The sequence below is a fragment of the Halichoerus grypus genome, chromosome 8 (assembly GCF_964656455.1).
Source record: "Halichoerus grypus chromosome 8, mHalGry1.hap1.1, whole genome shotgun sequence".
NCBI classification, from domain to species: domain Eukaryota; kingdom Metazoa; phylum Chordata; class Mammalia; order Carnivora; family Phocidae; genus Halichoerus; species Halichoerus grypus.
Window position 1 is genome coordinate 35,166,550 of NC_135719.1, and position 25,595 is coordinate 35,192,144.

The following is a 25,595-nucleotide window of genomic DNA, read 5'->3' on the forward strand; positions in this document are numbered from 1 at the left end:
ACCCCTCCCAAGATCAAGGAAAACAAGCCAGCACCCCGGCATGTAATAGTAAAACTTGGAAATCTTAGAACCAAGGTTCTTTGAAAGAATTAATAAGATTGATAAACCACTAGCCAGAGTTATCCAAAAGAAAAGAGAAAGGACCCATTTAATAAAATTATGAATCAAAGGGGAGAGATCATGACTAACACCAAGGAAAGAGAAACAATTATTAGAAATTATTATCAACAACTATATGCCAATAAACTGAGCATCTGGATGAAATGGAGGCCTTCCTGGAAATCTGTAAGCTGCCAAGACTGAAACAGGAAGAAACTGACAACCTGAATAGGCCAATAACCAGTAACGAGATTGAAGCAGTGATCAAAAACCTCCCAAAAAATAAGAGTCCAGGGCCTGATGGATTCCCTGGGGAATTCTACCAAACATTCAAAGAAGAAATAATACCTATTCTACTGAAGCTGTTTCAAAAAATAGAAAGAGAAGGAAAACTTCCAAACTCATTCTATGAGGCCAGCATTACCTTAATCTCCAAACCAGGCAAAGACCCCATCAAAAAGGAGAATTTCAGACCGATATCCCTGATGAATATGGATTCCAAAATCCTCAACAAAATCCTAGCTAATAGGATCCAACAATACATTAAAAGGATCATCCACCACGACCAAGTGGGATTTATCCCCAGGATGCAAGGGTGGTTCAACATTCGCAAATTAATCAGTGTGAGAGAACACATTAATAAGAGGAGGGAGAACCATATGGTCCTCTCAATTGATGCAGAAAAAGCATTTGACAAAATACAACATCCTTTCCCGATTAAAACTCTCCAGAGTATAGGGATAGAGGGAACATTCCTCAAGTTCATAAAATCCATCTATGAAAAACCCACAGCGAATATCATCCTCAATGGGGAAAAGCTGAGAGCCTTTCCCTTAAGATCAGGAACACATCAAGGGTGTCCACTATCACCACTGTTGTTCAACATAGTACTAGAAGTCCTAGCAACAGCAATCAGACAACAAAAAGAAATAAAAGGTATTCAAATTGGCAAAGAAGAAGTCAAACTCTCTCTTTTCGCAGATGACATGATACTTTATGTGGAAAACCCAAAAGACTCCACCCCCAAATCACTAGAACTCATACAGCAATTCAGTGATGTGGCAGGATACAAAATCAATGCACAGAAATCAGTTGCTTTCTTATACACTAACAATGCAACTGTAGAAAGAGAAATTAGAGAAACGATTCCATTCACAATAGCACCAAAAACCATAAGATACCTTGGAATAAACCTAACCAAAGAGGTAAAGGATCTATACTCTAGGAACTACGGAACACTCATGAAAGAAATTGAAGAAGACACAAAAAGATGGAAAAATATTCGATGTTCATGGATCGGAAGAATAAACATTGTTAAAATGTCTATGCTACCCAGAGCAATCTATACCTTCAATGCCATCCCGATCAAAATTCCAATGACATTTTTCCCTCAAAGTGCTGGAACAAACAATCCTAAAATTTGTATGGAATCAGAAAAGACTCCGAATAGCCAAGGAAATGTTGAAAAAGAAAAACAAAGCTGGGGGCATCACGTTGCCCGATTTCAAGCTATATTACAAAGCTGTGATCACCAAGACAGCATGGTACTGGCACAAAAAGGGACATATAGACCAACGGAACAGAATAGAGAACCCAGATATGGACCCTCAACTCTATGGTCAAATAATCTTCGACAAAGCAGGAAAAAACATGCAATGGAAAAAAGACAGTCTCTTCAATAAATGGTGTTGGGAAAATTGGACAGCCACATGCAGAAGAATGAAACTCGACCATTCTCTAACACCATTCACAAAGATAAACTCAAAGTGGATGAAAGACCTCAATGTGAGGAATCCATCAAAATCTTAGAGAACATAGGTAGTAACCTCTTTGACATCACCCACAGCAACTTCTTTCAAGATACACCTCCAAAAGCTAGTGAAACAAAAGCAAAAATGAACTTTTGGGACTTCATCAAGATAAAAAGCTTCTGCACAGCAAAGGAAACAGTCAACAAAACAAAGAGGCAACCCACAGAATGGGAGAAGATATTTGCAAATGACACTACAGATAAAGGGCTGGTATCCAAGATCTATAAAGAACTTCTCACACTCAACACCCAAAAAACAAATAATCAAGTCAAAAAATGGGCAGAAGATATGAAAAGACACTTCTCTGAAGAAGACATACAAATGGCTAACAGACACATGAAAAAATGTTCATCATCATTAGCCATCAGGGAAATTCATATCAAAACCACACTGAGATACCACCTTACACCAGTTAGAATGGCAAAAATGGACAATGCAAGAAACAACAAATGTTGGAGAGGTTGTGGAGAAAGGGGAACCCTCTTACACTGTTGGTGGGAATGCAAGTTGGTACAGCCACTTTGGAAAACAGTGTGGAGGTGCCTCAAAAATTTAAAAATAGAGCTACCCTATGACCCAGCAATTGCACTCCTGGGTATTTACCCCAAAGACACAGATGTAGTGAAAAGAAGGGCCATATGCACTCCAATGTTCATAGCGGCAAAGTCCGCAATAGCCAAACTGTGGAAAGAGCCGAGACGCCCTTCAACAGATGAATGGATAAAGAAGATGTGGTCCGTATCTACAATGGAATATTACTCAGCCATCAGAAAGGATGAATACCCAACTTTTACATCAACATGGATGGGACTGGAGGAGATTATGCTAAGTGAAATAAGTCAAGCAGAGAAAGTCAGTTTATCATATGGTTTCACTTATTTGTGGAACATAAGGAATAGCATGGAGGACACTAGGAGAAGGAAGGGAAAAATGGGGGAGGGGAATTGGAGGGAGAGATGAACCATGAGAGACTATGGACTCTGAGAAACAAACAGGGTTTTAGAGCGGAGGGGGGGAGGGGGGATTGGTTAGCCCGGTGACGGGTATTAAGGAGGGCATGTACTGCATGGAGCACTGGGTATTATATGAAAACAATGGATCGTGGATCACCACATCAAAAACTGATGATGTATTGTATGGTGACTAACATAACATAATAAAATTAAAAAAAAAATAATTAATTTGAAATACAAGTTTAAGATAATTTCAACTCTTCTTAAAGTACAATAAACTACTGAGTACTTCCAAAACTAAACTACTCCCTTATACCTGTAATCTTTTTTTAGAGTTCGCATGAGGTTTCCACAGCACTCTAGATATTGCTTATCAATATGAAGATAGAGGCAAGATCTCAGTGTTAACTCAAAAGTCTGGCAGGTCACAGATTCTGATGATCTATCCACACATATATCTCCACCAGCAAACTTCTCATGAAAATCACTCTGTTCCAAATACAACCTTTAAGATAAAAATGTGAGTCTCTTTTTATGAACTGCTGTCAATAGAATTCCCTTAATCAAAACTCCAGAGTCCCATTTTTACATTCAGTCTTAAAATTACCACCTATTAGAGAGAAACTCTTCCCCCCAAAATATCCTTCAATGAAAGTTTTTCAGGCACTTCTGCCTTAAGGGTCAAGTACTGAGTAGGTCTTTTTAGCCACTGGGCCTCAGGCAGTGAATAATGGCCATTAGACAATAGGTGCTATGTGGGTATTAATGACTTACTTCATAGTGCCTAAGGGCCAAGATGCATTTTAAGCAGGGTGCGTGTGTGTGCGCAAGCGCGCGCGCGCGCGCGTGTGTGTGTGTATGTGTATGTATCTGATGCCTGCACATGACCCAGACTTTCAGAAATATCTTCTGTATGAGTAACGGCAACTCCCAATGGATATAGAGCACATGAAAGTCTGTGGGCTTTAACAAACAAGGAGGCCAAATCGAACGCAATGTCTTCTTGCATTCATTAGAAAGGATAAACTACAAAGGTTTTTATTTTTAAGGGTGGAAAGCCCTACCTGGCAAAAATAAATGGTTACTAAATAGTAACTGCACAGATTCTGCTATTTCAATCATCCAAAATCTTGCAGGTATGTATCACCTTGCAAAGTTAATTGCCAGGAGTGGATCATGAACATCATCCAGTTCAAGATGCCTTTCAGCAATGGACTGCATCTTAATTAGGTTGTCTTTGGTCACCTGCTGCTCAGTGAGGACCTGTGCAGTGGGATCTCCATGTCGAAGACGCGACTGCACAGATTCCAGAAACAGGGTATACAAGCTTTTTCTTTCTGCATCTGAAACATAAAGAAATATGTACAGTGAACTACGTTCTGGTAAATAATAGTAACATCAAGAAATATTAAGTAGTTTTATCTTAATATAGCCTGGTATTTTTCCTTTGGCCTATGAGAGTCTATCCCTGTTTCTTTACTTCTATAGTACAGTACAACTAAATAATTTTATATCTTGTTAGACAACTGTCAAGTTCATAAACATTCAAAGTATAAGCTAATTTTTTCTGAACAGAGTAATACCGTAAACAGGATGCTTAAAAGTTATCACCATAGTGGATAGCACATTTCACTGGGGAAAACACTTCTGATAGTGGCCCTGGAAGCTAATTACATTTTATTATTCAGTCAAAAAGGAAATATTCCACAAAGTGAAAGTATTATTTAAATACAATAACACAAAGTAATGTAACATTAAGGTGATTTACAAACAAATAATTAAGGTCACATATATACCTTTCAAGTCTTTTTAGTCAGTTGATAAAACTTGAAGTATATTAGTTAAATTATATCCAAAAAGGCCATAAATCATATCAAGATTTTCTCAAAATCTATGATCAAGTCTGAATTGCTAAACCAACAAATTCCTATCTACCAGGGTTTATATTTATGGTCCTCAACAGCTAAATGCTGTACTGCATTAAGAAATGCCAGGAAATTATTTTTTAAAGGACTAGTTCTAAGGAATCAAGACAAAGGAAAAAGCATGTGGAACTTATTATCACTGCTATCACTACCTTTGAAACACAGTGCTAAAAGTTTCCAGTGAGGACAATCTTTTCAATCAGGAGCAGTAATTTGATCAAGGTGATAATTTCCACAAAAATAAAAGGCTTTGATAATTTTCAAACTACAAAATAATTACTATCTATTTCAGGATGACAAGAGTAAAGAGAGAACAGTTGCCTGAATGCTGAAGGATACATGAAGAAGGAACCTGCTACCTCTGGCTGTGTCCTGGGATGTGGTGCTCTCCACACACTGCAGGTTCTTCAGCAGCTGCATTGACTTGCCAGCCATAATTATCTGCTTAAGGACAGGTTTGAGGAAGGACACCATGGTATGCTGCCTGCTGGAGGGCCCCTGGTCACTGCCAGAACTTGCACTAGCATTATCACTCATTTTTTCTTCATTTTCTGTCTTTTCCGATACGCTGTATAGTGTATAAGTTGCATACCAAAAGTCTCTGTGATTTACTGGAACATTTTTGTTTCTATAGAGATTCAAAAGAATTTTAAATTTCAACTTTTCTGCCGTAAAAACAATATATATATCTGTTCTAGCTTAGGCATGTTGTCCAGACATTCCAAAACACAGTAATATCAATTATTAGTAAAATGAAGCAATCTTCAGGCAAAATGAGGCAGAGGTTTTATTTGACTTCAGTTTAACACAGAAAAGTGGATAAATACTCTGAGTGGCACAGGTAAAATTTAACTAAGTAGGAAGTTTCTGAATTGGAATTAAACAAAATATGATTACTTTGATTCTCTTTAGAGGTAGAATAAAAATTTACCTATTTGCCATTTCCTATAAAAGTAATCTCCAGACTTCTGCATCTTCTTTTCTATATAGATTATTATTTTTTTTTAATGTAGGCTCCACATCCAGTATGTCCAGCCCAACATGGGGCTTGAACTCAAGATCCCGAGATCAAGACCTGAGCTGAAATCAAGAGTTGGACACTTGACAGACTGAGCCACCCAGGTGGCCCTCAACATAGTTTTTTTTTTTTTTAAGATTTCATTTATTTGTCAGAGAGAGAGCGAGCACAAGCAGGGGGAGCAGCAGGCAGAGGGAGAAGCAGGCTCCCTGCTGAGCAGAGAGCCAGACTTGGTACTCGATCCCAGGACCCTGGGATCATGACCTGAGCCGAAGGCAGACGCTTAACCAACTGAGCCACCCAGGCGTCCCTCCACATAAATTCTTAACTGAACTGCTTTTAACAATGAAACAATGGTCACTCATCACTTTTTTTTTTTTTTAAGATTTTATTTATTTATTTGACAGAGAGAGACACAGCAAGAGAGGGAACACAAGCAGGGGGAGTGGGAGAGGGAGAAGCAGGCTCCCTGCGGAGCCCGATGTGGGGCTCGATCCCAGGACCCCGGGATCATGACCTGAGCCGAAGGCAGACGCTTAATGACTGAGCCACCAAGGCGCCCCTCACTCATCACCCTTTAAGAATAATCAGAATCCCATTTTCACAAAAATTATCACGCAAGATCAATGAAAAACAATATAACGACAGACATGATTAAGTTAGAGAAGGCCTGCTAATTTATATGAGCACTGTGTAAACAGGGTTACCTTTTCAGAGCTATAAGGACTTAATGTTCTCCTTCCTGATGAGTTAAATGGATAGCTATCCAGAAAAACCATACATCTAAACAGAGTGCATAATTTAAAACTGAGTTAAGAGAGTTCTACGTTGCAGTTTGTATGATTCTGTTCAGAAAAATCAGTTAACTGAAGGGGAAATCATAATAAGTGAATTATGATTTTCCCTAATTGTTTTATTAAATATTATACTAAGAACGTTAATAAAAAAAACCTAGCTAATTTGGAGAAATAAATATATTAGAGGAATATTTTTTTTTTTTTAAAGATTTTATTTATTTATTTGACAGAGAGAGACACAGCGAGAGAGAGGGAACACAAGCAGGGGGAGTGGGAGAGGGAGAAGCAGGCCTCCCGCCGAGCAGGGAGCCCGACGCGGGGCTTGATCCCATGACCCTGGGATCATGACCTGAGCCGAAGGCAGAAGCTTAACGACTGAGCCACCCAGGCGCCCCTAGAGGAATGTTCTATAATATTTTCATATCTTTCATCCTATTGATAATTTATAATGGGAATTAGTTGAAGCCATTTGATATCACCTAAATTCATTTTATGGGAAGCAATGTGCCTTTTATAGTACCAGCCAAACATAAACACACTACCACTTAAAAAACAGAATTTGCTAGGAAAAGCTGTAAACTGACATAATAAAATTTGGAAACATATTTTTTTGGTACCTCACATCCCCTATAAAAATGCAAAATAACTTGTTTACGGTAAAAACACAGCTTTGTCACTCACACTGGTCTCCCTCAGTATCACCTGAACTAACAAAAGTACATGATTTTCCTGTGAGAGAAAAGAGGTACAAGCAGCGCCCCATATTTCCCAATCTGTGTGTGGGACCCAACCTCTGGATGATGAACTCCCTAGCGCAGTCACAGAGGTGCCCATGCACGATCCACTCATCCACAATCTGCAGGTAGGGTCGCACTGTTTCCACCCAGAGAGAGAACAGCAGCGAGACCTGAGGACAGAGTGTGCATAGTCAATTCTCGGAACTCCCTTGTCTCTGGATAAAACGAGGTTTAAACATTTCTGATAAACTCTTTTTTTTTTTTTAGGAGAGAGAAAGAGAGAGAGCATGTGCACGAGGCAGGGGGTACAGAGAGGGAGAGAGAATATTAAGCAGGGCTCCATGCGTATGGAGCCTGACAGGGGGGCTTGGTCTCACAACCCTGAGGTTATGACATGAGCCAAAATCAAGTGAGATGTTTAACCAACTGAGCCACCCAGGCGCCCCTCTGAAACACCTTTTAAAAAGTGATCGGATTTCTGTTTTTTGACAAAAAGAGATTAAAAATCCAAAACATACTCTATAAAATCCTTATGAAAACTCACCTAAATATGAGATGACCACATTGTCTGTAGTCCATACAAGGACTCTCTTGAGAGTGAAAGTTAAAGAGGGACAAGAGTTCTAAGCTGGATAGTTGAAACTGAGGTTCAGCTATCCTATCTAAAGCATGCTATTAACAAAATGTCCATTAAGAATGAGGAAATGATTTCATTCTATAGTTCCTGGTAGGAAAAAAACTGCATAGCTGAAAGAAATCAACCTGTTTTATACTGAAATGCAGTACCAAAATGGTGAGAAAACAAAGTTACATCAACAAACTAGGGAACACACCCAAAATGTGTATCCAAACAAATATGCAGCTTTCTAGATTCTAGTCTCTAGATTCTAGTCTCTTGTTATTTTTTTAAATTGTGGCCAAAAAAAAGTAACACAAAAATATACTATCTTAAGCATTTTTAAGTGTACAATTCAGTAGTGTTAAGTATATTTATATTGTTGTGAAAACAGATCTCTGGCATTATGCTGCGAAACTGAAACTCTACCTATTAAACATCTTCCCTTTTCTCCTTTTCCCAGTCTGTGGCAGCACCATTCTACTTTCTGTTTCTATGAATTTGACTACTCTAGATACCTTATATAATAGATTTGTATTTTTATTGAAAAAAGAGTTACTGCAAATATCTATAGAAGTCAGCTAGGTATTTTTCACATCTTGCTTTTATGTTTTGCTTTGTCCTTGCTGCATCCTCCCCATGATCTCTGTGATTAAAGCCAAGAAGCCAGTTTCCTGTAGCCTTGAATTTAGAAGCTAATTTAAAAACTCTGAACAGCTGTCTGACACAGTGTGATTTAAGCACTATTTTTACAAAGAGCTATAACAGGCTATCTACCACTCCTCTGGCTGAACAGAATGGAGTCATACAACTTAGGACAAAGGTCTTACATACCGTCTGCTCAGAGGCTTCTCCAACATTGTCATATTCAAGAATGGCCTTGTACAGTGTGTTGAGTAGGTGAGATGCCCGAACAACATTTCGAGTGTCAGGTGGAACTTCTGCTACTCCAGTACTAAATACTTTATGCAGAACTTTGAGCTGAGCCAGTCGAGGTGACAACTTGTCCACCACTATGGCAAGAGTTATCGTAGTGTCTGCAAAATATTAAGAAATCAAAGTCATTAGCAAGGAAGAATATCTGCATCGAGAATGTGATATAAATGCTAAGTCACTTATGGAAAGACATGTTTTGCAAACTGGAGGGTGGTGGGTTTTAATCTCATATCATAAGGAGCTAATTTCCCTAAAGAAAGAAAAAACAGCTCAAAAGACAAATTATGTATAAAAGAATTGACAGTTAAGGGGAAAGGAAGTAAAAGTGATTCTTAAACATATAGAGATACTCGACCTCAATTATAAAAGAAAACAAATTAAAACTACACCCAGCAAATAAAAAACAGACTTCAGTGGGCTACTCTATTGGTGAGGGGGTGGTTACTACAAAGGGGAGTAAGAACAAGTTTTTTCATGGAGATGGCAGAATTCTGTATCCTGAAGATGGAAGTGAATATACAAATATATACATGTGATAAAGTGTAACTATACACGAAGATATTACTCCTCTCCCCATAAAATAGCAAGTACCTGCAAAATTGGTGAAACTCATGTCAGGTCTGCAGATCAATTAATGTATTGTGTCAATGTCAATTTCCTAGTTTGGATAACATAATATAATTATGTTAAGGTGGGAATTATTGGGGGAAGTTGGGTGATGGGAACCCGGGACTTCTGGGTACTGTTTTTTTGTAGTAGTTGAGAACGAAAGTAGAGCGCAGGCGGAAGCTGACACTGGTTACCATTTTATACCTGGTTTGATAACACACTGTTGATAACACACTGTTGGCAAGAGTGTGAGGAAACAGGTATTCATATACATTGCTGGCAACTATTCTCTATGGAGAACCATGTAGCAATATGTATCAAAGTCACACATGCCATCACATACTCTTTAACCTAGGAATTCCATTAAGAATTTATGCTATAGGGATGGGAAAAGATGGCGAGAGGTAGGGGACCCTTTATCAAACGGTCCCCTGAATTTAGGTGGATATCTACCAAACTATTCTGACCACCCACGAAATCAGCCTGAGATGTAAGAATATAAATCTAGATCTCTACAAACAGAAATATCTCCCACGGTATAGAGGTAAGAAGCTGGGAGCTGTGATTCTGCGTGCAGATATCGGAAGATAAACAGAAGGGGGAGGGAGCCGCCATAAGCTGGTGCCGGGAACATGATATAACACCGGAGCACAAAAGCGTCCTGCACTGGGGACAAGGCACAGACTTGGAGACCGATAGAGGTGGGGAAAGGACTTTAGTGCAGCCCCCAGACAGGATCCAGGAGCTGCGGGTGCTTGCAAGTGGACTGGGGGTGGCCCGAAGTTTTATTTATTTATTTAAAGATTTTATTTATTTACTTGACAGAGAGAGACACAGCGAGAGCAGGAACACAAGCAGGGGAAGTGGGAGAAGGAGAAGCAGGCTTCCCGCCGAGCAGGGAGCCCAATATGGGGCTCAATCCCAGGACCCTGGGATCATGACCTGAGCCGAAGGCAGATGTTTGACGACTGAGCCACCCAGGCGCCCCGGTGGCCCAAAGTTTTAGAAGCAAAAAGGGCAGAAACAGGCCGGCTCTGGGTTCCACTGCTGGGAGTGTTGCTGTGGGGTGCACAACTGGAGAGGCTGTGGTTTTTAGCAGTGCAGACAGAAACGGAGACAGTGTGGCCTGCAGAGCTCAGTGAAGGTCAGACTGCGATTTCTCTGTTCTTAGACAGAGGTTTGGATGCAGTCACTTCTGCTCTGACTCTTGGAAGAGACATGGAAAGCCTCCAGGGAAAGCTGCCAGAGAACAACATCCCCCCAAAACCAGTTTTCACTGAGGCCCCTTCTACCCCCCAACAGGGGGCAGGGCAACTCTGCCTAAGCAGGGTTGTCTGAGTAACAGTGCGGCAAGCCCCTCCCCCAGAAGACAGCCTGGAAGAACAAGAGGACGACAACCCTAAGGTCCCTATAAAACAGGTGCATCTTGCTTGGGTCGTGGTTAATACTCTGGATTCTATACATTCCCTCAACCAGCCCCCAACAGAATGACTAAGAGGAGGAACCCCTAAAGAAGAAAAGGATCAGAGACTATAGGCCGCTGTCACAGAACTAATGGATATGGATATAAACAAGATGTCAGAAATTGACTTCAGAGTTAACAATTATGAAGTCAATATCTAGGCGTGAGAAAAATATTAGCAACTATACAGAATCTCTAAGTGCAGAAATGAGATCTAATCAGGCCAAACTTAAAAATGCTACGAATGAAATGCAGTCTAAACTGGATACTCTGACTGCCAGGGTAAACGAGGCAGAAGAATGAATTAGTGAGCTAGAGGGTAAGATGACAGAAAAGAAGGAAACCGAGGAGGCATGGGAAAAACAGTTTAAGCCCAAGAGATCAGACTGAGAGAGATTAATGACACAATGAAATGCTCCATGTCAGAATTATTGGGCTCCCTGAGGCGGTGGAGAGATAGAGGTCTAGAAAATATACTTGAGCAAATCATAGATGAGAATTTCCCTAATCTGGGGAAGGAAACAAGCATTCGTGTCCAAGAGGCAGAGAGGACCGCTCCCAAGATCAATGAGAACAGACTGACTGCCCGACATATACTTGTACAATATGCAAATCTTAGATCCAAGGAAACAATCTTGAAAGCAGCTAGGGGAAAGAGATTTCTTACGTACAGAGGGAGGAACATCAGTGTAACGTCAGAGTAACGTCAGACTTGTCCACAGAGACCTGGCAAGCCAGAAAGGGCTGGCAAGACATATTCAGGGTACTAAACGAGAAGAACATGCAGCCAAGGATACTTTCTCCAGCAGGCTGTCATTCAGAATGGCTGGAGAGACAAGGAGCTTCCAAGACCGGCAGAAACTGAAAGAATATGTGACCACAAGCGGGCCCTGCAAGAAATATTAAGGAGGGTTCTATAAAAGAAGAAAGACGCCAAGACCAATACAGACCAGAAATTTACAGGGACAATCGATAGAAAGAAGGTCTTCACAGGCGACATGATGACAATAAAATCGTATCTTTCAATAATCACTCTCAACATGAATGCCCTAAATGCTCCCGTGAAATGGCATAGGGTTGCAGATTGGATAAAAAGACATGACCCATCCATATGCTGTCTACAAGAGACTCATTTTGAACCTAAAGATACATCCAGACTGAAAGTGAGGGGACGGAGAACCATATTTCATGCCAACAGACCTCAAAAGAAAGCTGGGGTAACAATTCTCGTATCAGACAAGTTAGATTTTAAACTAAAGTCTGTAGTTAGAGACACAGAAGGACACTATATCATTCTTAAAGGGTCTATCCAACAAGAAGATCTAACAATTGTAAATATCTACGCCCCCAACATGGGAGCAGCCAACTATATAAGCCAACTGTTAACCAAAATAAAGAATCATATTGATAGTACTTTAATAGTAGGAGACCTCAACACTCCACTTTCAGCAATAGACCGATCATCTAAGCAGAAGATCAACAAAGAAGAAAGAGCTTTGAATGACACACTGGGCCAGGTGGACTCATAGATATATACAGAACATTCCACCCTAAAACAACAGAATACTCATTCTTCTCGAGTGCACATGGAACTTTCTCCAGAATAGACCACATACTGGGTCACAAATCAGGTCTCAACTGATACCAAAAGACTGAGATTACCCCCTGCATATTCTCAGACCACAAATGCTTTGAAACTGGAGTTCAATCACAAGAAAAAATTTGGCAGAAATTCAAACACTTGGAAGCTAAAGACCATCCGGCTTAAGAATGATTGAATCAACCAGGAAATTGAAGAACTCAAGCAATTCATGGAAACCAATGAGAACGAAAAGACATCGGTCGAAACCCTATGGCATACTGCAGAGGCGGTCCTAAGGGGGAAATACATAGCCATTCAAGCCTCACTCAAAGAAATAGAAAAATCCCGAATACACAAATTAACTTTACACCTTAAAGAACTGGAGAAAGAACAATAAATAAAGCCTAAGCCAAGCAGGGGAAGAGAAATAATTAAGATCAGAGCAGAGATCAATGAATTAGAAACCAGAAATACAGTAGATCAGATCAACGAAACTAGAAGCTGGTTCTATGAAAGAATTAATGAGTCGATAAATCACTGGCCAGACTTATCCAAAAGGAAAGGAAAAGGACCCAAATTAATAAAATTATGAATGAAGGGGGAGAGATCACGACTAACACCAAGGAAATAGAAACAATTATTATCAACAACTGTATGCCAATAAATTAAGCAACCTGGAAGAAATGGATGCCTTCCTGGAAACCTATAAACTGCCAAGCCTGAAACAGGAAGAAATTGACAACCTGAATAGGCCAATAACCGTGACAAAATTGAAGCAGTGATCAAAAACCTCCCCAAAAACAAGAGTCCAGGGCCTGATAGATTCCCAGGGGAATTCTACTAAACATTTAAAGAAGAGGTAACACATATTCTACTGAAGCTGCTTCAAAAAATAGAAACAGAAGGAAAACTTCCAAACTCATTCTATGAGGCCAGCATTACCTTGATCCCCAAACCAGGCAAAGACCTCATCTAAAAGGAGAATTACAGGCCAATATCCCTGATGAATTTGGATGCCAAAATTCTCAACAAGATCGTAGCCAATAGGATCAACAGTACATTAAAAGGATTATCCATCACGACCAGGTGGGATTTATCCCTGGGATGCAAGGGTGGTTCAACATTCTCAAATCAATGTGATAGAACACATTAATAAGAGAAGAGACAAGAACCACATGGTCCTCTCAATTGATGCAGAAAAAGCATTTGACAAAATACAGCATCCTTTCCTGATTAAAACTCTTCAGAGTATAGGGATAGAGGGAACATTCCTCAAGTTCATAAAATCCATCTACGAAAAGCCCACAGCGAATATCATCCTCAATGGGGAAAAGCTGAGAGCCTTTCCCTTAAGATCAGGAACATGACAAGGATGCCTATGGCCACTGTTGTTCAACATAGTACTAGAAGACCTAGCAACAGCAATCAGATAACAAAAAGAAATAAAAGGTATTCAAATTGGCAAAGAAGAAGTCAAACTCTCTCTCTTCACAGATGACATGATACTTAATATGGAAAATCCAAAAGACTCCACCCCCAAATACTAGAATTCATATAGCAATTCAGTAATGTGGCAGGATACAAAATCAATGCACAGAAATCAGTTGCTTTCCTCTACACTAACAATGTAACTGCAGAAAGAAATATTAAAGAATCGATTCCATTTACAATAGCACCAAAAACTATAAGATACCTAGGAATAAACCTAACCAAAGAGGTAAAAGATCTATACTCTAGAAACTACAGAACACTTATGAAAGAAATTAAAGAAGACAGAAAAAGATGGAAAAACCTCCGTGCTCATGGAACAGAAGAATAAACATTGTTAAAATGTGTATTCTAGGGGTGCCTGGGTGGCTCAGATGGTTAAGTGTCTGACTTTGGCTCAGGTCATGATCCTAGGGTCCTGGGATCCAGCCCTGCATCGGGCTCACTGCTCAGCGGGGAGTCTGCTTCTCCCCCTCCCTCTGCTTCTCCCCCTGTTCAGGCTCTCTCTCTATCTCTGTGTCTCAAATGAATAAATTTTTTTAAAAATGTGTATTCTGTCTAGAGCAATCTATACCTTCAATGCCATTGCAATGAAAATACCAATGGCATTTTTCAAGGAGCTAGAACAAACAATTCTAGCATTTGTATGGAACCAGAAAAGACCCTGAGTTGCCAAGGAAATGTTTAAAAAGAAAACCAAAGCTGGGGGCATCAAGTTGCTTGATTTCAAGGTATATTACAAAGCTGTGATCACCAAGTCAGCATGGTACTGGCAAAAAACAGACACAGAGATCAACGGAACAGAATAGAAACTCCAGATATGGACCCTCAACTCTATGGTCATGGTTAACTAATCTTCAATAAAGCAAGAAAAAATACCCAATGGAAAAAAGACAGTCTCTTCAATAAATGGTGCTGGGAAAATGGGACCACTACACACAAAAGAATGAAACTCGACCATTCTCTTAGACCATACACAAAGATAAACTCTAAATGGATGAAAGACCTCAATGTGAGATAGGAATCCATCAAAATCCTAGAGGAGAACATAGCAGTATCCTTTTTGACATCGGGCACAGCAACTTCTTTCAAGACACGTTTCCAAAGGCAAGGGAAACAAAATTGAAAATGAACTTTTGGGACTTCATCACGATAAAAAGCTTCTACACAGCAAAGGAAACAGTCAAGAACACTAAGAGGTTACCCTTAATGTTACTCCCATGGAATGGGAGAAGATATTTGCAAATGACACTATAGATAAAGGGCTGGTATCCAAGATCTATAAAGAACTTCTCAAACTCAACACCCAAAAAAATAATCATATCAAAAAATGGGCAGAAGGCATGAACAGACTTCTCCAAAGAAGACATACAAATGGCTAACAGACACATGAAAAAATGTTCAACATCATTAGCCATCAGGGAAATTCAAATCAAAACCACACTGAGATACCACCTTACACCAGTTAGAATGACAAAATTAACAAGGCAGGAAACAAGAAATGTTGGAGAGGATGTGGAGAAAGGGGAACTCTCTTGCACTGTTGGTGGGAATCCAAGCTGGTACAGCCACTTTGGAAAACAGTATGGAGGTTCCTTAAAAATTTAAAAAGAGGGCTACCCTATGACTCAGCAATTGCACTAATGGGTATTTACCCCAAAGATACAGATATTGTGAAAAGAAGGGTCACGTGCACCCCAATGTTCATAGCAGCAATGTCCAGAAGAGCCAAACTGTGGAAAGAGCCGAGATGCCCTTCCACAGACGAATGGATAAAGAAGATGTGGTACATATATAGAATGGAATATTACTCAGCCATCAGAAAGGATAAATATTCATCATGTGCATTGACATGGATTGAATTGGACGGGATTATGCTAAGCAAAATAAGTCAAGCAGAGAAAGTCAATTATCATATGGTTTCACCTGTATGTGCAATATAAGGAACAGCATGGAGGACATTAGGAGAAGGAAGGGAAAATTGAAGGGGGGGAATCGGCAGGGGAGACACACTATGAGAGACTATGGACTCCGAGAAACAAACTGAGGGTTTTAGGGGGAGGGGGGTGGGGGATGGGTTAGCCAGGTGATGGGTATTAAGGAGGGCACGTACTGCATGGAGCACTGGGTGTTATACGCAAATAATGAATCATGGAACACTACATCAAAAACTAATGAAGTACTGTACGGTGACTAACATAACATAATAAAAAAATTTAAAAAATTAAAAAATAAAAAAAATAAAATATATTGACAAAAAAAGAATTTATGCTATAACTTGCTGCACATGTGTACACTATATCACTGTTGGCAACTGAAGATCAGAAACAACTTAAATGTTCATCCAAAGAGGATTGGTCTATGATATATTCACAGAATTAAATATTCTATTTGTAAAAAAGAAGGAGGAGGCTCTACATTTCTGTATGGTATAATCCTCAAAATTGAAATTAGAAAATAATTTGGAGAAGTAAACAGACTTCTAGGTATGTATATATGAATATGCATTGCTTGCATATGTTTAAGTTATTTCTGGAAGGATGCAAAAGAAACTTATGATTTGGTTGCCTCTGGGGAGAGGAACTGAGTACTTGGCTGGAGAATTAGCACAGGAAGAATAATCTTCACTGTAAACTTTCTGTACAATTTGGATTTTTAGAGAATGAATGGTTTAAAATACAAATTTAAAATGACTTAAAATGATCATGCATATTACTTATTTTTCATGTTATTTATAAACATTGTATCAATTAATAACGTAGATGGCATTCAAAATATGACTTATGTGTGTTATGAGTAGAAGGAAAGGAGATTTAAATACCATTATTGATGATGTACTTCTCAATGTCAGTAAGTTCCTTTTTGAAACTAATGAAGTATTTGTATAGGGCCCACATGAAAGCCTGGTATGTCCTAAAGGGAGCTTCAGTCAACTTCTTAGGAAGAGAACCATTTCCAGGTAACATGCCTTCGGAGCTGTGCCCCATAACTTCATCAATGAACTCCTGGAGTCGAAACACAACCTGGCCATATGCTGCTATTTGTTCTAGCACTGATCGTAAACAGCTCTATAAAAGAAGCAAACCGCAAACATTTGAAGTCTTCTAGGAACATTCAAATACATATTCCTTCACTAAAATATTTATGACTGTTTTAAATAGTATGCTTAATATAAGAAAAAGAAAACAAAGTTTTATACTCAAAGTAAACAATGTAAGCATTAATTTCTACAGAATATAGAATTGTGGCTTCTACTTTTTAAAACCACATATAAGGTAAATAAATGTATTACAAGCAAAAAATTTATAGTACACAGCTTCCTAATACAGAATTGACAGAATTAAAAAGCAGAAAATACAAACTGAAACTAAATGTAAATATAACAAAAATATTAAAGAATTCTCTAGCACTGCAAAGATGCAGAATTTAATTTTACCTTTTGGATCTTAAGTATATTTAATAATTAATTTTAATATTGCAAAATGTTTTAAAGTTACAGAACCACAGTTTACATAAATCCTATTATTTAATATTAACTACAATAAGTACAAATAACTTACATGTGTCAAATGAGTTACTATAATACTGTTTCTCACAGTTACCTTCCCATCTATCAACTGAAATATAAAGAGTTTTTTTACCCCCGAAAGTAACCTGAAATGAAATAAAAAAGATGAATGTACTTTAAGTCTAAAAAAATATTCATTACACTAATGTTTAAAAAATTCTTTTCTTACACATTTTTATTTAAATTCTAGATAGTTAACATATAGTATAATATTGGTTTCAGGAGAATTTAGTGATTCATTACTTACATACAATACCCAGTGCTCATCATTAAGAACTGCCTTTCTTATTAGCCTATACCCCACCCATCTCCCTCTATCAACCCTGTTTGTTCTCTACAGTTATGAGTCACTTATGGTTTGCCTTCCCCCCCTTCTCTTTTTTTCTCCCTTCCCACACATTCATCTGTTGTTTCCCAAATTCCACATATGAATGAAATTATATGGTATTTGTCTTTCTCTGACTGACTTATTTACTTAGCATAATACACTCTTAGCTCCATCCTTTTCATTGCAAACAATGCTTAAGAAATTTTAATGAAAGATTCAGAACTGGGAGTTGGGGCAAAGACATCAGATAATTAGAAAATAGAAGGCATCAATCTTTTTAATGGATTACCTTAAGACTCAAGATATTTCAATATCATCTTAGAGAGAAGTCAAAATAGTCTTGTCAAAGCATTTCTTCACCTGTGTGATGGCCCAAGCAGATCTTTCCATTTTTAAAAATGTCAATACTAGGAGAGGCAAGATGATGGAAGAGTAGGGGACCTCATTTCATCTGGTCCCCTGAATTAAGCTAGATAACTATTGAATCATTCTAAACACCTATGAATTCAACCTGAGATGTAAGAAAAGAATTGCTGGAATTCTACAAATAAAAAAGCGACCACTTTTTGCAAGGTAGGAGTATGGAGAAGTGAAACTGAAGGGATTTATTGGGAGATAAATGGCAGGGAAGGGAGCCTCTGAAAGCTGGCTACTGGAAAGTGATATAGCCCCCGAGGGCAAAAAAGCAGAACTTTTAGAAATCTGCTCCAGTGAGAGATGTCCCTGCCTGAAAGGTGCTGTGGTGAAGCAGGGCAGAATCGTAGGTGGGACAGTATGGGCTCAATATCCCCAGGGTGACAGAAAGAATGGGGGTACCTGAGCTGGCAGAGTTCCCGAGCATTGGAGCTGGGGAAACCAGTTACAGTCAGCGAGCCCGGGAGGGGGCTCTCAGCTCAGTTCGCCATAAACTGTGAACCACTGCCTGATCTCATGACTGCTCTCCGTGTGGGGGCCTTGCAAAGGACAGTGACCTAGCAACCCTCTGCCTTTCCCCGGGAGGATCAGTGTGGGTATGCACAGCAGGAGTCTGCGGAGTTTGGGACACAGTGAGATCTTTCAGCTCTGGGGCTGGAGATAGAGGTGTAGCCATTTTTATTTGCATCCTCTAAAGAGGAATGAAAAGCCTGCTGGGAACAAAAGCCACAGAGAAACAGCTTACACTGAGCCCAGCCCCCTGGCAAGGGGGCAATGCAACTCTGCCCAGGCAAAGATACCTGACAATCAGTACAGCAGGCCCCTCCCCCAGAGGACTAGCTGGAAGAACAGGTGAAAAGCAAGTTTATGGATGAAACAGGACGGTAAAACTCCAGTGGTAGGGGAAAATAGTATACAGAATTTGAGGGTTTTTCTCATGATTCGTTTATCTTTCAGTTTAAAATTTTCCATTTCGTTTTTTTCTTTTTTCTCTCTTCAACTAGTTTCTTATTTTATCAACTCTTTGTTTCTATGCCATTTTTAAACTTTCATTTTTTACATTTACATTTTTTAGATATATTCTTCAATTTTGGCTTCCACTCACTGTATTCATTTCTATTTTTGTATGTATATAAGTTGTCTCTGTAAGAAAGAACTTTACAATTCTCTTTACAATTTTGGGATCTAGTGTCTTCTAACACACAGACCAAAATACATTCAGGACCAAGTGGATCACCCTGTCTTTTTTTTTTTTTAAAGATTTTATTTATTTGACAGAGAGAGACACAGCGAGAGAGGGAACACAAGCAGGGGGAGTGGGAGAGGGAGAAGCAGGCTTCACGCCGAGCAGGGAGCCCGATGCGGAGCTCGATCCCAGAACACTAGGATCATGACCTGAGCCGAAGGCAGACGCTTAACGACTGAGCCACCCAGGCGCCCCAAGTGGATCACCCTGTCTTGTCCACCCTGGGAGATTATATTCTTTCTTCCCCCGCCCCATTTTTTTCTCTTTCCTTCTTTTTCTCTTCTGTTTTGGTTTCTGACCTCCTGGGATTTGTCTAGTGTGTATTTCGCTTGGGTTGAGGTTGGTATTTTTTATTTTGTTCATTCATTCATCCATTCTTCTCTGGGCAAAATGACTAGAAGGGGGAATTCACAACAAAAGAACGAACTAGAAGTAATACTCTGCTACAGATCTAATCGATATGGATATAAGTAAGATATCAGAGCTGGAATTCAGGATAACAATTATAAAGTTACTAGCAAGGCTTGAAAATAGCATAAAAAAGACACTAGCGAATCTCTTAGTGCAGAAGTGAAATCTAATCAGTCCGAATTGAAAAATGCTCTAACTGCAATGCAATCTAAATTGGATGTTCTAACAGCTAGGGTAAATGAGGCAGAAGAAAGGGTAAGTGATATAAAAGACAAGTTGACAGAAAGGAAGGAAGCCAAGGAAAAGAGGAAAAACAACTAATGGACCATGATGGGAGGCATCGAGAAACCAGCAATGCTATAAAATGAAACAATATTAGAATTATTGGAGTCCCCAAACGTGGAACATATGAAATAGCATGGAAGACATTATGGGAAGGAAGGGAAAACTGAAGTGGGGGAGATCAGAGGGGGAGGCAAACCATGAGAGACTATGGACTCCGGGAAACAATCTGAGGGTTTTAGAGGGGAGAGGGGTGGGGGGATGGGTGAGCCTGGTGATGGGTATTAAGGAGGGCACGTGTTGCAATGAGCACTGGGTGCTATATGTTCCATGAATCATGGAACACTAATCAGAAACTAATGAAGTACTGTATGGTGACTAACATAACATAATAAAAAAAATAAATGTTTTACTTTATCTTATTTGTTTTCACGACATTTATAAAGCCTGTAAAACCCTTAGCTAATAATATGTCAGCAGTTTGTACTCAATAAATGATGTTTTAGGGGTAAAAAACAAAAAACAACAAAAAAGAATTATGGAGTCCCTGAGGGAAAAGAAAGAAAGAGAGGGACAGAAGGTATATTTGAAGAAATCATAGGTGAGAACTTTCCTACTCTGGCGACGGAAACAGGCATTTCAAGTCCAAGAGAGAGAGGACCCCTCCCAAAATCAATAAAAACAGATTAACACCCCAACATGTAATACGGAAGCTTGCAAATTTCAGAGATAAAGGGCAAATCCTGAAAGCAGTTCAAGACAAGAGGTTCTTAACGTACAATGGTATAAACATGAGGCTGGCAAAAGACCTATCCACAGAAATCTGGCAAGCCAAAAAAGGAATGGCATGATATATTCAGTGTGCTAAATGAGAAAAATATACAGCCAAGAATACTTTATGCAGGAAGGCTGTCATTCAGAATGGAAGGAGATAGGGCGCCTGGGTGGCTCAGTTGTTAAGCGTCTGCCTTTGGCTCAGGTCATGATCCCAGGGTCCTGGGATCGAGTCCCACATCGGGCTCCCTGCTCGGCAGGAAGCCTGCTTCTCCCTCTCCCACTCCCCCTGCTTGTGTTCCTGCTCTTGCTATCTCTCTCTCTGTCAAATAAAATAAATAAAATCTTTAAAAAAAAAAAAAAAAAGAATGGAAGGAGATAATAAAGAGCTTCCAGGACAGACAGAAACTGAAAGATTATGAAACCACTAAACCAGCTGTGCAAGAAATATTAAGGGTGATCCTGTAAGCAAAGAGAGAGCCCAAAAGTAACAAAGACCAGAAAGAAACAGACAATCTAAAGAAACAGGGACTTCACAGGTAATACAATGGCACTAAATTCACATCTTTCAACAATTACTCTGAATGTACTCTAAATGCTCCAATCAGAAGACCCAGGGTATCAGATTGGATAAAAAAACAAGGCCCATCCATATGCTGTCAACAACAGACTCATTTTAGACCTAAAGAGACCTCCAGATTGAGAGTGACGGGGCGGAGAACCATTTACCATGTTAATGGGCATCAAAAGAAAGCTGGGGTAGCAATCCTTATATCAGACAAATTAGACTTTAAACCAAACAGTGTAGTATGGGATAAAGAGGGATACTATATCATACTTAAAGGGTCTTTTCAACAAGAAGATCTAACAATTATAAATATTTATGCTCCTAACTTGGGAGTAGCCAATAATATAAACCAATTAATAACCAAATTAAAGAAACACATTAATAATAATACAATAACAGCAGGGGACTTTAACACCCCACTTACAGCAATGGACAGATCATCTAAGCAGAGATCAACAAGGAAACAAGGGCTTTGAATGACACACTGGACCAGATGGACTTCACAGAGATATTCAGAACATTCCATCCTAAAGCAACAAAAAATGCATTCTTCTCGAGTGCACATGAAACATTCTCCAGACTAGATCACATACAGGATCACAAATCAGGTCTCAACCAATACCAAAAGTTTGGGATTATTCCCTGAGTATTTTCAGACCACAATGCCTTAACCCTGAATTCAATTACACCCAGAAATTTGGAAGGAACGCAAACACCTGAAGGTTAAAGAGCATCCCACTAAGGAATGAATGGGTCAGCCAGGAAATTAAAGAACAATGTAAAAAATTCATAAGAACAAATGAAAATGAAAACAACAGTATAAAACTTTTGGGATACAGCAAAGGTGGTCCTACGAGGACATTGTAATACAAACCTTTCTCAAAAAATTAGAAAAATCTCAAATATATAAGCTAACCTTAAATCTAAAGAAGCTGGAGAAAGAACAGCAGCTAGTGAATTGTTTAACACTACATCTGAAACTAAGTATGTACTATATGTTGGCTAATTGAATTAAAAAAAAAGTTGTGGAAGTATTAAAAAAAAAAAAAAAAAAGAAAGAAAAAAAATTGTCAGTATTATCCTTTGTGGCAGAGAGACCCAGAACCTGGAAATTTTAGTAGTACCAGCACTACATGTTGCATTTCTCATTTTCATTTTTATATGAACACAATCTAAATTCTTTTTTTTTTCACAACCTAAATTCGTAGATTCCTGGTTTCCAGATATAGGACCTGGATATACACTCTGGTATAGGACATACTCTGCCTAGCATACTAGAAGCCTTTCTTTGAACTCAGTAATTAAAAAATAATGGTATAATCTAATTAAATAGCATACACATGACTTAAAATGGAAAAGAAGTAAACATATCAAATTCTCGTAACCTTCACAATCGACGCTGAAGTTTGGGTTTTCTGAGTCCCCCAATTTATGTTTAGGTGCCCATTAGAAACGGTTTTGGGTTAAACCTAATGGCCTATTTTCTAGTATGCATGTGAAGAAACCATGAATATTTTTCCTTCAAAAACCAAAATTCTGCTTCTCAGTAACAAAGTCTTCTACACTATTAATTAGCTTAATAGGACTTACCATAAGGTTTCCCGAATAACCTGTGTCTCAGTAACAAAAACTCTGTCATCTGGAACATATAATGGGTCACTGCTATACAAGTGTTGGTCCCTATTAGACAGCAAACATCAAATGTCAATGAAAAGGTTTCTCATGAAGTAAAATTACATGCATTAAAAAATATATGCATTTGGGCGCTTGGGTGGCTCAGTTGGTTAAGCGACTGCCTTCGGCTCAGGTCATGATCCTGGAGTCCCGGGATCGAGTCCCGCATCGGGCTCCCTGCTCGGCGGGGAGTCTGCTTCTCCCTCTGCCCTCTTCCCTCTTGTGCTGTCTGTCTCTCATTCTCTCTCTCTCAAATAAATAAATAAAATCTTAAAAAAAAAAAAAAATGCATTTAGTGGTAATTTAACCAGTAATCAATAAGCAAATATATTAACATGTTTTAAATGCCCTCCCATACTCATTTCTACATGTCAACTGTAATACTCTCAGAGAAGTACTTTCAGAACAATTCCAATTTTTTAAAAAAGATTTTATTTATTTATTTGAGAGAGAGGGAGAGAAAACATGAGCAGGGAGGTGGTGAGGTGGGGGAAGAGGGAGAAGTAGGCTTCCCGCTGAGCAGGGAGCCCTAGGCGGGGCTGAATCCCAGGACCCTGGAGCCATGACCTGAGCTGAAGGCAGATGCTTAACCAACTGAGCCACCCAGGCACCCCAGAACAATTCCAATTACTATATTCATTGCTGATTTAGCCAAGTGTTTAAAAGTATGTATTATTTTAGAAAAATACTAATTGTATTTTTTAGTAGGTGCATTAAAACAGAAATCAAATACATGACCTAATTCATACCAATCCATTAGCTTTGAAAGTAACAAATCAAAAAACAGACTATAATTAAACAATAATCTCATTTTTAAAATAATTAAGTAACTGAAAAATGTATTAGAATTGCTAAAAAAAAATCTTAAATTTCAGGAAAGTATTTGACTTAAGTCATAAATCAAAAGCAAATATTAAGATATCAAAGTTTCTTCTATTAACACATTAAATGAAAAACTTAGCTTCTTACCAGAAAGCAGCTAAATTGGAGTGCAAATGTAAACTATGAGGAAACCTTGAGGATCTGGTTGTCCAGTACTGATGAACCACATGCTGTTCCAGCCAGCTTCGGCCATCTGTCTCATCTACTGGAATGATATTTAAAAAGTTTAAATTATGAGAGTTAACAAAAAAAAACACTTGAGCAACTATGCCACAATTCTGGATTTATGACTCCATTCAAATAGTCAATTGAGAAAGGATCTTTAACTTACCAAACTCAACACCCATAAAACAAGTAATACAGTTAAGAATTGGGCAGAAGACATGAATAGACATGTTTCCAACAAGACACCCAGATGGCTAACAGACACATGAAAAGATACCCAACATCATCATCATCAGGGAAGTACAAATCAAAACCACAATGAGATACCACCTTACACCTGTCAGAAAGGGGTAAAATTAACAACACAAGAAGAAACAACAGGTGTTGGCAAGGATACAGAAAATGGGGAACCCTCTTGCACTGTTGGTGGAAATGCAAGCTGGTGCAGCCACTCTGAACAGTTTGGAGGTTCCTCAAAAAGTTAAAAATAGGGGGTACCAGAGCAAGATGGTGGAGGAGTAGGAGACCTGGATTCCATCTGGTCCCAGGAATTCAGCTGGATAGGGATCAAACCATTCTGAACACCTACGAACTCAACAGGAGATCGAAGAAAAGAATAGCAACAACTCTCTGAACAGAAAAGTGACCACTTTCTGGAAGGTAGGAGGTGCGGAGAAGTGCATCTGAGGCGATGTTCCGAGGGATAGACGGCAGGGGGAGGGGGCTTCCGTAAGCCGCTTCTGGCAAGTGATAGAGCGGCAGAGCACAAAATCGGAACTTTTAGAAGTCGGCTCTGCTGAGGGACGTTGCTCCAGTAGCTAAGCAGGGGGTGGAAACTCGCTGGGACAGTGTGGTCTCAGGACCCTTGGGGTCACAGAAAGACCGGGGGTGCCTGAGTGCGGCAGAGCTCCTAGGTATCGGGAGTGGGGGAAGCCGGCTGCAGAGACAGAGCCAAGGCTCTCAGCTCGGGGTTGCCATAAACCATGATCCAAGGTATAGTCGAGCCACTGCTCCTCCAGCAGGGACCCAACAAGTGGCAGATACAGGGAGACGGCAGGAGGAGCAGCAAGGAAGCGCACAGAGGACTCTGCTGGGATTGGAGACTCCACACGGGGTCAGGTGCCAGAGATAGAAACACTCGGGTCACAGGCCGGGTGAGCACGGAGTGCGGCTGAAGACCAGAGACATGGGAGTGACTGACTGCTTTTCTCTGGGGTCTCACTGAGGAGTGGGGCCCCGAGTTGTCGGCT

General features: G+C 39.5%; 1 protein-coding gene across 4 annotated transcripts in view; it reads right to left on the reverse strand.

Moving 5' to 3' along the window:
* The window catches only part of TUBGCP5 (tubulin gamma complex component 5), a 106,263-nt gene that overhangs the window by 27,592 nt on the left and 53,076 nt on the right, over positions 1-25,595 (reverse strand). Inside the window, exons 7-15 of one of the 4 annotated variants that reach the window (XM_078079020.1) lie at positions 24,268-24,382; positions 23,215-23,304; positions 17,594-17,687; positions 16,855-17,101; positions 8,791-8,993; positions 7,395-7,510; positions 5,148-5,416; positions 4,011-4,206; positions 3,180-3,368 (exon numbers count right to left, since the gene is read on the reverse strand). In XM_078079020.1, the coding sequence (XP_077935146.1) occupies positions 3,180-3,368; positions 4,011-4,206; positions 5,148-5,416; positions 7,395-7,510; positions 8,791-8,993; positions 16,855-17,101; positions 17,594-17,687; positions 23,215-23,304; positions 24,268-24,382 (1,519 nt within the window). Of the gene's footprint in view, positions 1-3,179; positions 3,369-4,010; positions 4,207-5,147; positions 5,417-7,394; positions 7,511-8,790; positions 8,994-16,854; positions 17,102-17,593; positions 17,688-23,214; positions 23,305-24,267; positions 24,386-25,595 lie in introns of all 4 variants that reach the window. The other 3 variants (XM_036118859.2, XM_078079022.1, XM_078079021.1) reach the window with 3 other exon arrangements.